Here is a 17,165-nt window from a genome sequence, read left to right as displayed (position 1 = left end):
CAAGAATATGTGTAAATTCGTCAGCTATTAACCGTCACTCTCTCTTAGCATCCGGGGCTATATTTCTGTCAGCCATGGGTATAACCAAATAATATTTGTTTATTTTTGATAAATATATTGAAATTTGACGTTTATAACATATTTATAAAGTTTTTAAGTTTTTTCAAGTTTTCTGTTTGGTTTATTTTTTTTTAAGTGAGAATTTTTTTTCTCTTTGAGAGAAATTTCGCCATCGTTTCTCTTTAAAGTTCTTGTAAATTTTATTCTAGACAACGTGAGACTATAGCAGGCATTTATTTCTTCATGAACAGTGATCAATTGATTATTAATTACAATATATCAATTGATTTTTATTTAGTATATGATTTCGAAAGGGGATATATCTTGGAATAATGGTGGAGACTAAAAGCTTGACAGTGTATTTCGCTTTTTTACTCACTTTTTGTTCACTTTCAAATCAGAACTCTCAGCATTTTCTAATGGATGTTTCACTTTACCAATAAGATTACTCATGTTTTTAATTGGATTTTTGCATTTTTTCTCAAATTATCGACTGAACATTTTAATTTGAAAAACAAAGTGAATAAATCTTGTAGGCATTTTGGAAAAAAACAAGATACGCAATACCAAATAATTCTTCTCATTCGAAAATTACATTATACAAATATATGATAGTTACTCACTTTCTTCTGTCTTTCCGTGTAAATTGGGCCCTAAATGTAGGCAACTCGAAGAATTTCTCCAAAAGAGAATATTGCTGATTATCGTTTATGAAAAATTTATTTTTTTAATTTTCCGACAGATTTTATCGGGTCATTTTAAGTATACGATAGCACACGATAGTGAATTTACAAGTCGTTTTTCAGTAATTTTTTTTTTTTTTTCCTTTCTTTTTATTGCAACTAAGTTTTTAAAAACCTATCCAGCAATTTTTACTTCACGTTTTGAGGGTGTGAACCGGGGTGTCCAACGACAGGGGTTCAATTATGTTAAATTCTTATCTTATATCAATAAAGATATATCCGTAGGCCTTCTTCTTTTGAGACGTCGTTCTACATTATTTTCTAGGATGTTGCGGATTTGTATATTCTCATGTTGGTGGATTCTTTTATCATGTTTGATCGAGTAAATTTTTATTTCTTCTTCAATTGTGGTTATATTTAAATCTCTGTGTAATGTGCTGCTTTTCACATACCAAGGTGCATTCGTTATTGTTCGAAGGATTTTATTTTGAACAGTTTGAATAATTTGATAGTTGCTTTTTTTGGTGCAGCCCCAAAGCTGAATGCCGTACGTCCAAATTGGTTTAATCATCTGTTTGTAGATTAACAATTTGTTGCATAAATTAACTTCCGAACTTCTTCCAAGTATCCAATGGAGCTTTCTTATTTTACTATTTAATTCTTCCTTTTTCTTTTTGATATGGGCTTTCCAGTGTAACTTCGCGTCCAGAGTCATGCCCAAGTATTTCGCCTCGTTTGCAACTTTAACTGGTTGGTGATTTATTAAGAAATTAATATTGTTTATTTGCCTGTTTGTGAAGTTTACATGAATAGATTTATCTTCGTTAATCTTGATTCTCCCCTTTTTCATCCAAATTACTACCCTGTCAAGAGTAAATTGAACTTTTGCCGAGCTTTCATGGACGGTTTTAACTACTGCCAAGATGGCTGTATCGTCTGCAAATGTTGCTGTGGTGGTATCAGTAAATTGTGGGATGTCCATTGTGAATAACAGGTACAGTAATTAAAATAAAAAAATTTTCAGTAATTAAAATAAAAAAATGTATGTAAGTATTATTAACAAAACTGAGAACTATAAGTTAAGATAAATTTAATTTTGTATTTTTAGAAACAGAATTGTAAGCAATAAATCTCAACTAAACAGGATAAATGAAATAATGGAGGAGAATTCAGATATCGCAAGAAATGTTTGTTCAAAAACTTTTGAACAAAGAAATTGTTTCCTTGAAAAAGGAAGAAATAAAATTGAAAAAGCAACATTTTGAATTTTTGAAGAAACAAAAAGATATAGAAGCTGAAAATAGAAAGTCGAAACTCCAACTCAAAATAAATATGTATCTTAGAATTATTTTATAATTATTACTAATTATTGTATAATTATTTTATTTTATTTAAAACAAAACTTATCTGTCGCAAACTTTTTCTTTATTTTCAAATTTTCGATATGAATTTAAAATCTTTGAATCTGTCAAACAAAATAGTATATACATCATTAAAGCTTTTTTTATTTTATCGTTTGCCATTAACTTATCGGTTTTATCGGTTATCGGTTCATAATAGTACGGAAAAACGATAACAATACGATGTTGTTATCGCACATCGTATATCGGATTTTTTCATAATAAGAGCCAATAATATCCTCAAAACGACATTCTGGCACATCCAGCACTCATAGCAACGTGTTTGATTTTGTTTGAGTGAATACTTAAATGTTCGATATGTTGTGACAGCTCCGTTTAAGTTTTTCAAATATACATATGCAATTAACATACATACATGTGAAACACTTTCGAACTGTCAAGTGAATTAGTGGGATCTTAGTTATTAATTTCTGCCAGACAAAAATTGATTCATTAAGATTATTCTAAAACTTGGTGCGAAATATTATAATCATGGCATCGCAAGTTTTTTTATTATCACGAAATGTGCAGAAAATCGTCAAACCAACTGCGTTATTAAAAGTAATTATCTTGCTCAAAAAAAAAAAATTACGTAATGTTTGGTGTTACAAAATTGTATTTGGTAGATTTCCTCGTGAAAAATTGATTTCTAGATCACAGTTTTTTTAATTAGATTTTAAAATAAACTGCAAGAGACATAATATCTCTGAATAAACACATTTGAATTTTTTTGGTTTTTGTTTTAGCGGTATGCATCTGGTCATGCACCAAATCTTCATAAAGTTCTACTTAACGTACCAGCTACGGAAGTATCAACACTTGATAATGGACTCCGTGTAGCCAGCGAGGATTCAGGTGCAGCAACAGCTACAGTTGGTTTGTGGATTGATGCTGGGTCTCGTTACGAAACACCACAAAACAATGGTGTAGCCCACTTTCTTGAACATATGGCTTTTAAAGTATAGTTAAATGAAGGGCAAGTTGAAATTATCTTTAATTTTTAAAACTTATTTCAATATAGGGTACTGCGAAGCGCTCTCAAACGGATTTGGAACTTGAGGTCGAAAATTTAGGAGCCCATTTAAATGCATATACATCTAGAGAACAAACTGTGTTCTATGCTAAATGTTTATCAAATGATGTGTCCAAAGCGGTTGAAATATTAGCTGACATTATTCAAAATTCGAAACTTGGCGAAAGTGAAATTGAACGTGAGCGCGGAGTTATATTACGCGAAATGCAAGAAGTTGAAAGCAACTTACAAGAGGTTGTTTTCGACCATTTGCATGCTACTGCATATCAAGGAACTCCGCTAGGTCAAACCATTTTAGGTCCAACAAAAAACATAAAGTAACATAATTGTCTTCTCATTTAAAATCTTTTATAAAGCATTTTCTAAATTAAGGTCAATTGGAAAAAGTGATCTCAATGATTATATTAAATCACATTATAAAGCAGCACGTATTGTTTTGGCAGGTGCAGGTGGAATAAAGCACAACGATCTTGTAAAATTAGCAAATGAACATTTAGGAAAACTAGAAAACACATACGATGGAAAACCACCATCAGTAACTCCCTGCCGTTTTACAGGGTCAGAAGTTCGTGTGCGAGACGATGCTTTGCCCTTAGCTCATATAGCAATTGCAGTTGAAGGTTGTGGATGGACAGATCAAGATAACGTACCATTAATGGTCGCAAATACTTTGATAGGAGCATGGGATCGTTCACAAGGGGGCGGTGTAAACAATGCATCAAAATTAGCCGCTCATAGCGCAGAATCAAGTTAGTACTTATATTTTCATGGAATTATACAGCTATAAAGTTACGAATTTTCAGATCTCTGTCATAGCTTCCAATCGTTTAATACTTGTTATAAAGATACTGGATTATGGGGTATTTATTGGGTGTGTGATCCCCTTCAATGCGAGGTAAACTGCATGTACTTATTTTGACTGAAAACTTTTAAATAATTAATATTTAGGATATGCTTTACAATGTCCAAAGTGAATGGATGCGTTTATGCACGATGGTAACTGACAGTGAAGTGGAAAGGGCCAAAAACCTATTGAAAACAAATATGCTTCTTCAATTGGATGGAACAACTCCAATATGCGAAGATATTGGTCGACAAATTTTATGCTATAATCGTCGTATTCCATTACATGAACTTGAAGCTAGGATTAATCATGTTACTGCGCAAAATGTCAAAGATGTTTGCATGAAATATATTTATGATAGATGTCCAGCTGTTGCAGCTGTGGGTCCTGTTGAAAATTTACCGGATTATAACCGAATTCGTTCATCCATGTATTGGCTTAGAATCTAAATAACGTAAATAATTTGAATTATTAATAAAATTGATGTTTAAAATTTTTTTAAATTAATTTTCAAAATTTATCAAAGAAGAAATATGTATTTATATTTGTTGTATAAGAAAAGTAAAAAATATGAAAAAACGCTTTGAAAACTAACGGAAATTACGAGGTTTTTCTCTAGAAGTTATTAGTTCATCAGATAATCTTATCAATATATATTTATAAAAAACATAAAGAATAAATAGCAGGTACCCACCTACCTATGTATTATATTTTCCTCTTATGTACTTCTTTTGATGATCTACACTGATGGCACATAACCCATTAAAGACTCCAAAGCGAACCATTTTTTTTTATATTTTTTATTTGAATCAATTAGTAGTACAATTTCGTGAATACCTAATACTCACTAAAATTTAAAGGCCTTTATTATGTTAAATTACTGCCTAAGTAAATGCTCTTGAAATTTCTACCAGCACGAAAAATCTCAAAAATATTAAAACGAGTAATAAGTGTACATAATTGAAAATAGAAAAAAATTGTCAAGGAAATTGTCAAGTTTTCAAAACATAGTAATTTCTTGAGCATTTTTGTGCTTTTTTAACATTTGTAATAATATATGTAGTTACTAAGAAATATGTATAAACTAACATGCCAAACCGAAGACCGACACAATACAATACATGGTTTTATTTTCCCAACGAACAGTACAAGAACCATCAGTTTCATTATTCCAAAAACAAGAACTGGCTGTATGCAAACCGGCTCCATTTTTCTGCATTATCATTGCAGTCACAATATATTTATACGGCTTTTGTTGTTTGGTCAATACACTTAGGCAAGCTTCTACCACTTGTCCAGTCCAATTATTGACTTTATCATGTTGATAAGCGTTACCTCCAATAGTGCTTTCTATTGCCTCTGAAATTGTACAAAATGCTTATTATTATATATATAACGTATGTATATGTATATTATTTGTCATATATACATATATATTGTACTTGTAATACTTTCTAGTAAATTTTAAATTAAAAATTTTCACTCCAAATTGTGACATGAAAGTATAATTATTGACAAAATAACGCATCCCACTGCAATACATACCCTTAATTATTTTGCTGACATCATCTACTATAAATTGATTTTCGTCTCGAAGATCGTCCATTCTTCAATTTTTCGACCTTATTTAAGTTTATTTAAAATATGTGTGATTTAGCACTCTTTTTTAATAAGTAGTAATTACTGAACATTAAGAATTTGAAAAACTAAATTTATTTCTTTTTATTTCTTTTTTTTGTGTTAGAAATGCATTTACATTAGGTTCATTCAAAAGAAAATCGTAATAACTTGAGATTGATTACAAACCAGTTCTCTTGTTAAATTTTCAGTGTTCAAAAGGTTTTTTTTAAAAATATCCGTCACGTTTCAAAAAATTATCTGATTTTTTTCTGATAGCCAGTTTGTTTTTAAAAAGAGGCAGCAGTGTTGAAAGTACTTTATTGAAATTTCCTTCTGAAATTTATCATGGCCCTGATAATGGTCACTATTGTCTGCACTATTTAAAGATATTTTCAAAGCTTTTGATTCTGTTTCCCATGATTAGTTATTGAACAAACTATACAACGCTGGTTTTAGGGGCTTTGTTCTTAACTGGTTTGTTTCTTTTTTTATAAATCGTAGGCAGAAGGTAAGAATTTATGGTACCTTTAGCAATCTCACTTATATTAATACCGGAGTTCTTCAGGGTTCTGGGCCTTAATTACTGTTTACATGTACGAAAAAATCTAAAACTTAGTCTGACTATCTGAGTCTGGTAAAAGTCATATATGTAAACACTGTTAGATATCACAATTTGTTTGAAGGCAAATAAGAGATATTGCTTTATTCTCATCAGATTTACTGTAAAATTTTTAAAAGAAAAATTGCGATTTACATTTTGTTATTTTAGAACAACGGTCAATTGATTGCGTTCTGTGAGCCATGGAGGTGTTGGGTGATGACTGGTCTCCTGATCCTGATGGGATTTCGAGTGTGCTGCTGTGTAGATGCGCTGGTAGCCATGTTGGTCATCTTACTTCTTTCTTTAACCTATCGTTGGTGTCTTCTGTTTTTCCTTCAGCTTAGAAGTCGTACGTTATTCGGGTTCATAAGAAGGGTTTACGTTCTTCGGTAAGTAATTGTAGGCCTATTGTTAGTATGTCAGCTATTCCGAAGCTTTTTGAGGGTATTTTTGTTGTTGACACTGACCAGCATGGTTTTCAGAAGTCTATTGATACCAATTTGGTTGGGTTTTTCTCAGATACTATTGATATTATTGAGGGGGATGGCCAGGTCGATGTTATTTTTACAGATGTTAGTAAGGTCTTCGATACTATTCTGCATCAGGTTATACTGAGAAAGTTGGCTGGCGTGAGTTTTTCTCTTAGCAGCTTGATGTGAGTCTATTCCTATTTGACTTGCAGGTTTTATCAGGTTTCTTTCCGTTTTGCTCTGTCTGATGTATACTATTCAGGTCGCGCGTTCAGCAGGGTAGTCATGTGGGTCCTATACTTTTTCTAGTCGCGACTAACGACGCTTTTGGTTTTGTTGTGGGTTCCGCGCTTTATAGTTTTGCAGATGACTCCAGGATTGTGAGGACAGTTCGGTCAGAGGTTGATTGTCTAGAGTTGTAGAGGGATTTGTGTAGTTTTTGGGACTGGTGTCGGATCAATTTTTTGTTTTTCAGTTGTCCGGCATGATTATTGCCTTAACGGGGTGGTCTTGGGGTCATGCGTGATCGCAGGCTGGATTTTGGTGTTCGTTTGTATCCTTGGTAGGGCTAATCCGAAGCTGGGTTTCATAATCAGGCTAAAGAGTTTATTATTCCGTATGTTACGAAACATTTTTATGTGTCCTTTGTTAGGCCAATTCTTAAGTATGTTTGTCAGGTTTGGGCGCCCTTTCGTGTTATGGATATTTCTCGTACTGAGTCTGTTCAGAGGAAATTTTTGCATTTGGTTTTGAGAGGTTTTGGCTGGTCTGATACTTCCCTGTATCTCGGAAACCGTTGAGTTTTGATAACTCATTTTAAACAAAAATTTTGCCCATTTTTGATTCCCTAAATAACGCCATATATTTAACATTGCTCTCTTTACTGAATTACCCTAATCGTAGTGAAATTATTAAATTTTGATGCTGAGTCTTATATAATTTCATTTTGATATATAAACTGACATCAGACTTTAATGTAGATTTAAGCTTGAATTTTGTATATGTAAACAATAGAAACTAGTTAGTTTATTATGTATACAGTACACGGCTGACAGCAATGCGTTTAACTACAATAAATTTTTTTTAATGTCAAGATACAGTATCTTACTAAGATACTCTATACATAATACGGACAATTCCGTTAATCTAAAAACATTTGAATAGATAAGGAATTCTATTAGGGGGATAAAAGTAAATTCTACTGCCAGTTTACTATATAAAAAAATAACCAAAGCAGTGAACGACAACTTCTGCATGGAACGGTAAAATGAATTGTACAGTATTTTGCATCTGATGTTGCATACACATGAAAACAGCGTTCCCACTTGGATACAATTGTATCCATTTGGATACATTTTTGCTTTAAATTTGAGCTTGGATACAAAGATACTCAAATCTGCTAAAATGCCGAAATTGGCTACATTTTAAAATTTTGCTGAAATATGGATACATTTTTTTTCAAACACTAAATAAATATTACAAAACAGTTGAAATGCTGCTAATATTAAACCGCGAAGTTGCTTTATCTTCAATAAATGTTATTTGCTGACTATTCTAAGCAAATTTGTCCGTTTTCATGGTCAATCGTCTTTACCGCATAGTTCAACAACTACAGAAGGCATATATGCATATATTTTTTCTGACCTTAACATTTAAAATATAATAGAAGTTGTATGTGATTTCTTAAAGAATTTACTATAAATAACAAAACTCATATTGTGGAATAAAGCAAATTAATATTAATTATGGGTTAATTTGTACAAAATAAGACGACTTATTATAATAATGCTATTTTACGAGGTTGGATACATTTTGGATACATTTTTTTCTCGAAATTGGATACATTTTGTTTTTACCGAGTGGGAACACTGCATGAAAACAAATAATGTTAAAAAAGACGCTATCGGTGAAGTAATAATGAAAACAAATAATGTTAAAAAAGACGCTATCGGTGAAGTATCCCAAATTTTTATTTTAGATATTTCACCGTCAGCTGTGAAATTTGGTTCTGTAAATTCATATTCTATTTGAATTCTGACATTTCCCCGGAAAATCGCTCTTGTTTTTTTTTTTAACTTAAATTGTCAAAAATGTACATTCGCCATCCGCTTTTCGCAACAGCCTTTTGCAAACGTAATTTAACATTTAATTTTTCGTGACTTAAACCTCAGAAAAATCAGAGACAGTTTTTCAGATTAAAGAATATACAAAAAACTTAATTTGTTTTTTACTTTTTTTATTTAGATTACAAAACCAGTTTTTACTAAAAAATTACTTATAATGTCAGACAAAAATTTAATTGAAAATGTAATTCAAAAAAATAAAGGTTATGTTCCCATTTTAGGAAAGTGAATTTATATAAATCCATATATAATTATTGAAATAATTTTATTTAAATATTGCAGTGAAGTTTCAAAATGGAATTCTTAACGATTACGGTACTTTCAAAACTGGAATTGTTTTAGCTAACAACAAAAATTTAAAAAAAGATGAAGCTGTATTTTCAATTAATAAGCATATTTATCACGGGCCGATTGAACCAGATGAAAAGCAAGCCGTGAATTCCTATATTGCAGTCAAAAGAAGGAACAAAGTACATAAGTGTAATGTGTTATTTCCACATTTATAAATATTTTTTGACATTCAGATTCACTTAATGGAAATTGATCAATGTACATTGATACACGATATTCACTCACACCATGATTGCATAGAAAAAATTAATAACAAAGAATTGGCAATGAGGGTATTAATGAAGAATTTTGGGGGTAAAAAATCTAAAGTCTATTTTGAAAGGACAGAAAGATCTAAGGTAAATTTAGAAATAATTAAATCCCAATTAAATAAAACCATAGAAGAAACAACATTACAAGACGATAACGATAAGACTAGTGAACTTGAGATTGTTCCACCATATAACAAAAATGCCAAAAACTCTTCCGATATATATATTTTAACAAATATTTTAGAAGAAGATTTTTTGAGTAGTTTGCAAGAAGAAGCAGTTGCAGTTTTCAATTACAATACAGAAGATTTACCGTAAGTATCTAATACAAATATGAAGAACATAAATGTGTACGATCAAGTCATTAACCCGAATATTTCTTAGGATTTCATCGCAGTATATACTTAAAGAAATTAGAAGAGTAAAAGATGTCATGCCCAAAAGCCAATGTTTCACGTTTTTGAAAGTATTAATTTATTTAGATGGTTTATTAAATTACATAAAAATAAAAAGAAGAAATATAGATGGTGTGGAATTATCGAAAATTTCAGAAAAAATTTCAAACGATATACGCCGACGATTTGCTCCAAAAGATTTACTTAAACCGTAAGGAAAATAAAGAAAATTGACAAAAGCAACCATAAAATCTTTTTTGGTGAAATTTTCATAAAATATTTCTTGCTTTTAGTTATACCATATATATCTATAAATATATATGGATAGATATACATATATGACATTACTTTTAGTGTTTTAAAGTTGTTTTTGTCAAACACTAAAACTATTATGAGTTTTAATATATGACAGAAATTAATTTAAAAAATCTCTAATTGTAGGCTAAGAACAACTATTTCCACTGATAAAGCAATATGTTACTTCATTGTGCTAATTATGTTAATTCAACCTGACTATGAAATCGACATCAATATACTTACCACAGAAATTGGGCGACCCAAAAATAAAGTTAAAAGTTTATGCAGTGCGGTTTTTGCAAAACAGAAACAATTTTCCGACATGCTGTGTTTCTCGTTAGCGAATAATAGCATAAAAGGCAAACACCGTATGGTAAAGCGAAAAACCTTATGAAAAAAGTTAGTTACTGCTTAAAATTTAAGTTTGATAATATAAAACATTCTTTTGGGAAAGTTCAAATACTTTTATTTTAATATTATAAGAATATTTACCAATATTTTTTTAATTAATACCAAAATTATAAAAAATACAATTGTTTAAGAAATATTTAGGTCTGAGTCCTAATTATAATCGTTATAACTAAATTACTCTAAATTATAATCGTTATAACTATTAAATAAAATCTTAACTGAAAACTTTGTTTTGCATATCAAAAATGAATAAGTATTGTACATGTATTAACATTCTTTAACAGCTTAAATATCAGTACAATTATGCATATGCATTGCAATTGTTTGACTTATCTTTTTATTCTCAATTTTAACAAAATTTTAAAAGCACTTCAAGAGATTGATAAACAGTTTAACCCGTAACATTAAATTTTGTTTTCATCCCAAAGGAAACACATGCATGCTACAGTATTCCTAATTTTACTCTTTATGCTCTGAAAAAGGTAACAGTTATGTTATTTAAAAGAAAAAAAAATGACTTATTAATTTAAAATGTAGTCACCAGGGAAAGGTTTAATTTTCTAAATATGAATGTGATAAAATTTTGTGTAATAGATAGAAGTGTTTATAAATAACTCACGGAAAGAAAAGTTGACGCGTTACATATCGTTAATTTTCTAAATAATAAATTAAAGTGCGTTTAACTCGTACAGCATTCATTTCAATACCAGTTACTTTGCTATATAATCAAAAACGCATGCTATAACATATTAAAATAACCCGAATGTGGAAATGAATGCTATAAATTTTTTTTTATTTTATAGCACAAACATTTTTTATTTCTAACCAACAGATTTGTATATATCTTTCTCGATACAAGAGTTACAGTAAAAGTGCTCTTAAATAACTCAGGCAAAGAAAGGTTAACCTTTTAATAATCATAATTTATATCAAATAAAGTTTTATCAGGACCATTTATTTATATCCTCGACAAAATTTAAAAATTCTTTTAATGAGTAAGAAAATTGCCTACCTACAAAACTAACCAAAGTTAAAAATTTTATTCTTGAATGTAAATTGAATTATGTATACGTTTGCATATGAAATAATTTACATTAACTTTAAAGCCTCTGAACTGCTCAATATTCAAAACCCTATGGAGAATCATGTGTGTACGACATTGGAATTCCACACAACCCTTTAGCAATTACTGCTGGATCGGTTTCACCTAAATTTTGCTCCAACCCTTTCCAAGATCTATCTTCAAATGATGTAGCAGTACTTTCTACTAATTCGTAATTTTTTTTTTCCAGGAGAACCCTACTGGTATTTTCAGCATCATCATCGTTTGAGATATCCATATGTCGAATTTTTCCAGAAACCAAACTCATATCGTTTTTTTGAATTTTTTGAGGGTCTATCTCATTGTAGAACGATCCATTAGGCAAGAGCTCTTTAAAATCTGTAACGTACTTTTCAGGAAATTTACATAGCCAAGCTGGATTTAGAGCTAATTCAGCTTCGAAAATAGATATTATGGGTTTATAAAATTCTTTTGATGTGTATATGTTGTTGAAAGGGCAACCAACCAAAACGAAACAATCAATTTCCATAAAATTTGCTAACTTAGCTGAGTTTATACGACCAACAGATAATATATAACTCCGAATACCATGGGCACGTGCCAATTGTTGTATATGCTTAACTATATCTAAATATCCATCAGCGCTAAGAGTTGCTACAACAATGCCTAGTCTTTTTGCATCTTTACATTTTTCTATATAATAGTAACGGCGCCGAATAAACGTGGTTGTAATTGGATTTATTTCTTTAAGTAAAGCTTCTTCTGAGTTATATAAGTACCAATTTGAAGCTATAATTAAAAGAAATATAATTTGTGCTTACTTGTTCATAAAGTATTGAAACATTTTAATAATACATACCTGATTCAGTCATCGTCAAATTGAAAAAATGTTGATCGTCCTTGCCAACAAATATTTTGATAACGCTGTTTTCGGAATTTTGTTTTTCCCTTGAATTCGGATACTTCTCCAGTGTAATACTGAGTTTAGGTACACTATTTTTAAAATCTAAAAAAGCCTCTCAAAATTATGCAATAATACAGGAGGAATATTGTGGATGCTTACCTTTTATTAAATTTTTATCTAAAAATGAGAAAAATTAATCTATTATAAATCACATTATTTTATGTGTATTGCATAATTTTACAATAATTTATATGTTCGTATATAAAAACAATAAATTCTTTCTTAACAAATTATATTGTTTATACAATATTCGTTCATAATATGTGTACCTCAATAGAAATACACATACTATTTGCAGGTTTTAAATAGTATGATAAAAGGAGGAATAATATGAATCTTCAAAATAATTGTACAAAAAAGAAAATCAATAATTAAGAGACGTGATGTTTTATTTTATCAATATTTTACTAAAAATGTAAATGCAATTAGAATTAAGTGAAAAGGAAAAAACTGGAAAGATCATATAGATACAGCTTCAAACATGGATGATTTTTCATATTACATTCAATTTTCAAAATTTAGATATTTATCATTATCAAACTTACCGAGAAGATGATGGTAATCTTGACTGAAATAGATGAAAATTTCTTTTTGTTTAGTGGAACTTTCCAATTTATTCAAATCATCATACAATTTTTTAAAATCTAAATATTTTTGTGCGAAAATGTATAAAACACTTAGTCTAGAGACCTTACTCTGACAAGCATTTCCAAAGTGAATAATTGAGTCGGCATTCACATGCGCAGCCCCAATCTATTGAACAAAATGAATAAAATACAAAAATATTTTAGTTACTAAAATTTGTAATTAGGAAAATTTTACTTCATCGACACAGCAACTTCCGTAAGATGTGTCAGCTAATATATATATTTTTGCTTTATTTTTTAAATCATCATGAATTTTTGCACTAAAGGGTAGATAATTATCAGGAAACTGAAGGCAAACCTTAAATAATTAATATTAAAATTTGGTATTAAAATTAAAAGACCAGAAATTATATTTGAAATACACACATTTTTTAAATTATTCTTTTCTATCCAATCTAAACATTTTGATCGATTAACCTCGGTCCATATCTCTTCAAATTTTACTTCCTCTTCTATGATTTCAACATTTCTTTCCAAAAAAGCGTTTTCGGGTGAAAAAAAAGCTGAAGTAGACATAATTTAAAAAAAAAATGTTAATTTAAATCAATAATTCTGCTGGTTCGATTTCAAAGATCGTTGAATCGGTATCTATTGTATTTTTTTATGATATGTCACATAAATTGTCAAGTCAATTTGTTGAAGTTTTATTCAAATTATTCTATGACATAGGTACGTGCGCATTAAAGATGTACATAGCCCATTATTACAATGGGCTTCATAACTGTTTACACATACGATAAAACCTACGATTTATCCAACAAATTAAATATATTAAAGGAAGGAGTATCTTTGCTTCTATCTAATTTTCGTTTCTAAATTGTATATTGAGAAAAGGTGTAAAACCACTTGTACAACAGAAAAAATTAAATTTAGAATCAAACGTTACCGCGAAAAAAACCTTGAAATTTTATATTACTGAAAACTCGCAGTTGTCATTTTCAATACGAACGCGAGGTTTAAAAGGGATTAAAATTTGGTTAAAATTATGTATGTACATAATTCCGCAAAATTATAAATAATTTTACAAAGGTAAAAAATGTAAAAAGTGTATACACTAGTTAATTTATAATTATAAAAATAAATAAAAATTAGTAATATACATCTTTAAAAATGAATACATTTCGTTCCACTCATTTGCAATACATATGTTTATTATTTACTTTATTTTTTTCTGTTAATTCATTACAACATTCTGTTCAAAAACTGATGTTCTTAAAATTAAATAAAGTACGTTAAAATATAATTGTTTTCTTAAATTAAACCTGATTTGAAATCAATTTTAAAAAAATAATCTATTGAGGCAAATGCCTTACTTTCTATTCGGTGTTAATAATAACTCCAAACTACTACGCCAAAGTTCTCGACACTATTTTTTCTGAGACAAAATGCTACTCTATAACAAGTTCAAAATAACAACTCTGGTCGTAATACTTTTTTTCGGGGATAATATAAAAATGGTATTCCATGATCTGAAAATTTTTTAAACTAGGTTGGGTTAGGTTTAGATAGAAAAACTGTGTTTCTTTTCGCATATTGTTTATTAATTGTGTATGCAAAGGGTCAAAATTACAACTAATAATTAAAACAAATTATTTTTTTACGAAATATAAATTTTACGGTACATTATAAGCGTGTACATATGTATGTATATTGAAAACTTACAAAATATCATTCATGTCGAAAGAATTAAGTGTCCTTTTAATTTTAATTTTAAGAAAAAAAAATTTTATCAATATTTCGAGAATAATATCTCTCCATTTCTTCTTCTTGTTTCATTTACACTATTTCGATTTGTGTTTCCAAAATATTCTTTTGTTTAAATAGCTTGATTGAATAAAAAAAATTTTTTTTTTTTACTAATATTACCTCTGTTAGTTGTTAACTTTTAAACTCAGATTATTTTTGTTTTCGCAACGTCAAATACGTTTTTTTTGTTTTTCTTTTTTACCAGTAAATAAGTTTTCATTTGATTTTCACACTTTCAAAAAATAAATATTTTATTTGTATCTTGGAATAGGCATATAAGCTTTTTCTTATTTTAATTTTTATTTTCACAAAACATGTAAAGTGCTTTTCCTCGTTTATAAAAATCACAAAAATATAAATATTGTTAATGATGAAAAAGAAATTTCAGAACTTTGACGGTGAAATACTCTAGGACGGCCATTCACGGGTCATTTTAGGGTTTCCGCTTATTGTTTCGGCCCGCACAATAAAAAAACTTAAACTACCAATTATACTCAAATTTTGATTTTTATTATCAACATAAAAAATATAAAACATACAAATAATACAGTCATACAAAAAAATATAATATCAATTTTTAAAGAAATTTAGAAACGGTTTTCTGTTTCTAAGTCTTCGAAATGTGGTTGAATTTAATTCGCAGTTGTAATTTTTAATATTGGTGAAAAATGTTGACGGCCCGCACAATAAAAAAACATAAACTACCAATTATACTCAAATTTTGATTTTTATTATCAACATAAAAAATATAAAACATACAAATAATACAGTCATACAAAAAAATATAAAATCAATTTTTAAAGAAATTTAGAAACGGTTTTCTGTTTCTAAGTCTTCGAAATTTGGTTGAATTTAATTCGCAGTTGTAATTTTTAATATTGGTGAAAAATGTTGACCTGTAAATCTTGATTTTTCAGCCGTTTTATTATTTTTTAATATCCAAAACAATAGTTCACACAAATATATGCTTCTTGAATGTTTTATACTTCTATGTTTATACTTCTTATGTTTTATGAAGTATAAAACTGAAATTTTATTATATTTTTAAATATAATATTATTTGATGCATCGATTGTTTCGAAATTTTATATGCGCCTACTTGTGAATATTTCAATATGTAACAAATTTGAAAATTTTCAAAATTTTCCCAAAAAAAAATGCCATTTTTAAATTTTTCTTATCTTTGAAATTTTAAACAAAAAAAAACATAATATGCAAACACAAAAATGCCATAGCCAAGTGCCAGAAAATCTTGCATAGCTTATGTTTTGAAGGTTTTGATAACCTTACATAATCTTGAGCCTTATTCTTGTTGTCGCGTCACTTACGTGACATTTGTCGTTTTTGCTGTCACACAATTTGAAATGTGGTATTCTGGTTGTCGAGTGACGTGGTGCGAGAAATAATCGAAAATGAAACGTTTCAAGTGAAATTGATACATTTTAAAAAGAAATTTCGCCGAGTAAAGTTCATACTAAAAAAAAATTTCAGTGTATATAATTATATACAGTGTATTTGAAACAAAACCGACTTCAAGAACATTTTCTGACAACTTCAAGAACATTTTCTGATAATTGAGTCTATCTAAACTTTCTGATAAATGTAATAGTCGAATGTATTTACAATATAATACTCGTTTGTTACTAAAGCCTATTGTATATATGTAAATTTATAACGCATAAAGAAAAAAAAACACCAACTGTATAAATAAATAAATAATAACACTCTGTACGAGCTGAGGCTCTTTTTGAAATAAATTTGAAACTAAATAAATAAAATAAATATATTTTTAAATAATAAAAAATGTCATTTGCATTATGGTTTACGAATTCATCTCATTCCGGTAGTGCTGAAATTAAAAAAAAACAACAATTAAGGATCGAAAGATTTAAGATTAGCGACAGCTTTAATCCATTGAATTTGCCAAATTTTTTCTAGTAAATTAGTTGCAAACATTTTATTTTATTCACAGATTTATAAACTATTGCAGACTTCCAAAGGAGGCCTTTGTATATTTACTGAATATATTCGAGGGAAAAACGAGCACCCGTAAAAGGCGTTCTCTGTCATGAAATTTCCAATTCTTCAAATTTATAAATATTTTCACGCTAAAAACAAAAATTAAATTATATATTTTATGACTTGATTTATGTATAAAATTAATTTTTTTATGATTTTGTTAAATTGTTTTGTTTTAACCTGAATT

At 28.9% G+C, this 17,165-nt stretch overlaps 4 protein-coding genes across 4 annotated transcripts; 2 read left to right on the top strand and 2 right to left on the bottom strand.

Annotated features, from left to right (window-relative positions):
• The first annotated feature begins 2,512 nt into the window (after positions 1-2,512).
• LOC129611720 (mitochondrial-processing peptidase subunit beta) lies at positions 2,513-4,620 on the top strand. Its single transcript, XM_055525009.1, has 6 exons — positions 2,513-2,704; positions 2,890-3,102; positions 3,165-3,493; positions 3,549-3,925; positions 3,980-4,071; positions 4,125-4,620. The coding sequence occupies exons 1-6, from the start codon at positions 2,636-2,638 to the stop codon at positions 4,467-4,469; spliced, it is 1,425 nt and encodes a 474-aa protein (XP_055380984.1). The 5' UTR covers positions 2,513-2,635; the 3' UTR covers positions 4,470-4,620.
• Positions 4,621-4,795: 175 nt separating this feature from the next.
• Positions 4,796-5,795, bottom strand: LOC129611721 (dynein light chain Tctex-type). Its single transcript, XM_055525011.1, has 2 exons — positions 5,566-5,795; positions 4,796-5,379 (listed from the first exon to the last, which is right to left on the bottom strand). Exons 1-2 carry the CDS (start codon positions 5,624-5,626, stop codon positions 5,105-5,107), a joined length of 336 nt encoding a protein of 111 aa, XP_055380986.1. The 5' UTR covers positions 5,627-5,795; the 3' UTR covers positions 4,796-5,104.
• A 2,998-nt stretch (positions 5,796-8,793) lies between these two features.
• Positions 8,794-10,581, top strand: LOC129611688 (uncharacterized). The gene is made up of 6 exons (XM_055524957.1): positions 8,794-8,844; positions 8,956-9,055; positions 9,117-9,304; positions 9,359-9,750; positions 9,821-10,042; positions 10,273-10,581. The coding sequence occupies exons 2-6, from the start codon at positions 8,992-8,994 to the stop codon at positions 10,520-10,522; spliced, it is 1,116 nt and encodes a 371-aa protein (XP_055380932.1). The 5' UTR covers positions 8,794-8,844; positions 8,956-8,991; the 3' UTR covers positions 10,523-10,581.
• Positions 10,582-10,707: 126 nt separating this feature from the next.
• On the bottom strand, positions 10,708-13,809 carry LOC129611687 (2-(3-amino-3-carboxypropyl)histidine synthase subunit 2). Its single transcript, XM_055524956.1, has 6 exons — positions 13,580-13,809; positions 13,389-13,511; positions 13,112-13,319; positions 12,666-12,683; positions 12,462-12,608; positions 10,708-12,391 (listed from the first exon to the last, which is right to left on the bottom strand). Exons 1-6 carry the CDS (start codon positions 13,727-13,729, stop codon positions 11,673-11,675), a joined length of 1,365 nt encoding a protein of 454 aa, XP_055380931.1. The 5' UTR covers positions 13,730-13,809; the 3' UTR covers positions 10,708-11,672.
• Positions 13,810-17,165: the final 3,356 nt, after the last annotated feature.

The sequence above is a fragment of the Condylostylus longicornis genome, unplaced genomic scaffold (assembly GCF_029603195.1).
Source record: "Condylostylus longicornis isolate FDR11 unplaced genomic scaffold, ASM2960319v2 ptg000055l, whole genome shotgun sequence".
NCBI classification, from domain to species: domain Eukaryota; kingdom Metazoa; phylum Arthropoda; class Insecta; order Diptera; family Dolichopodidae; genus Condylostylus; species Condylostylus longicornis.
Note: the sequence above shows the minus strand (reverse complement) of the source record. Positions and strands in the feature narration are given on the sequence as shown.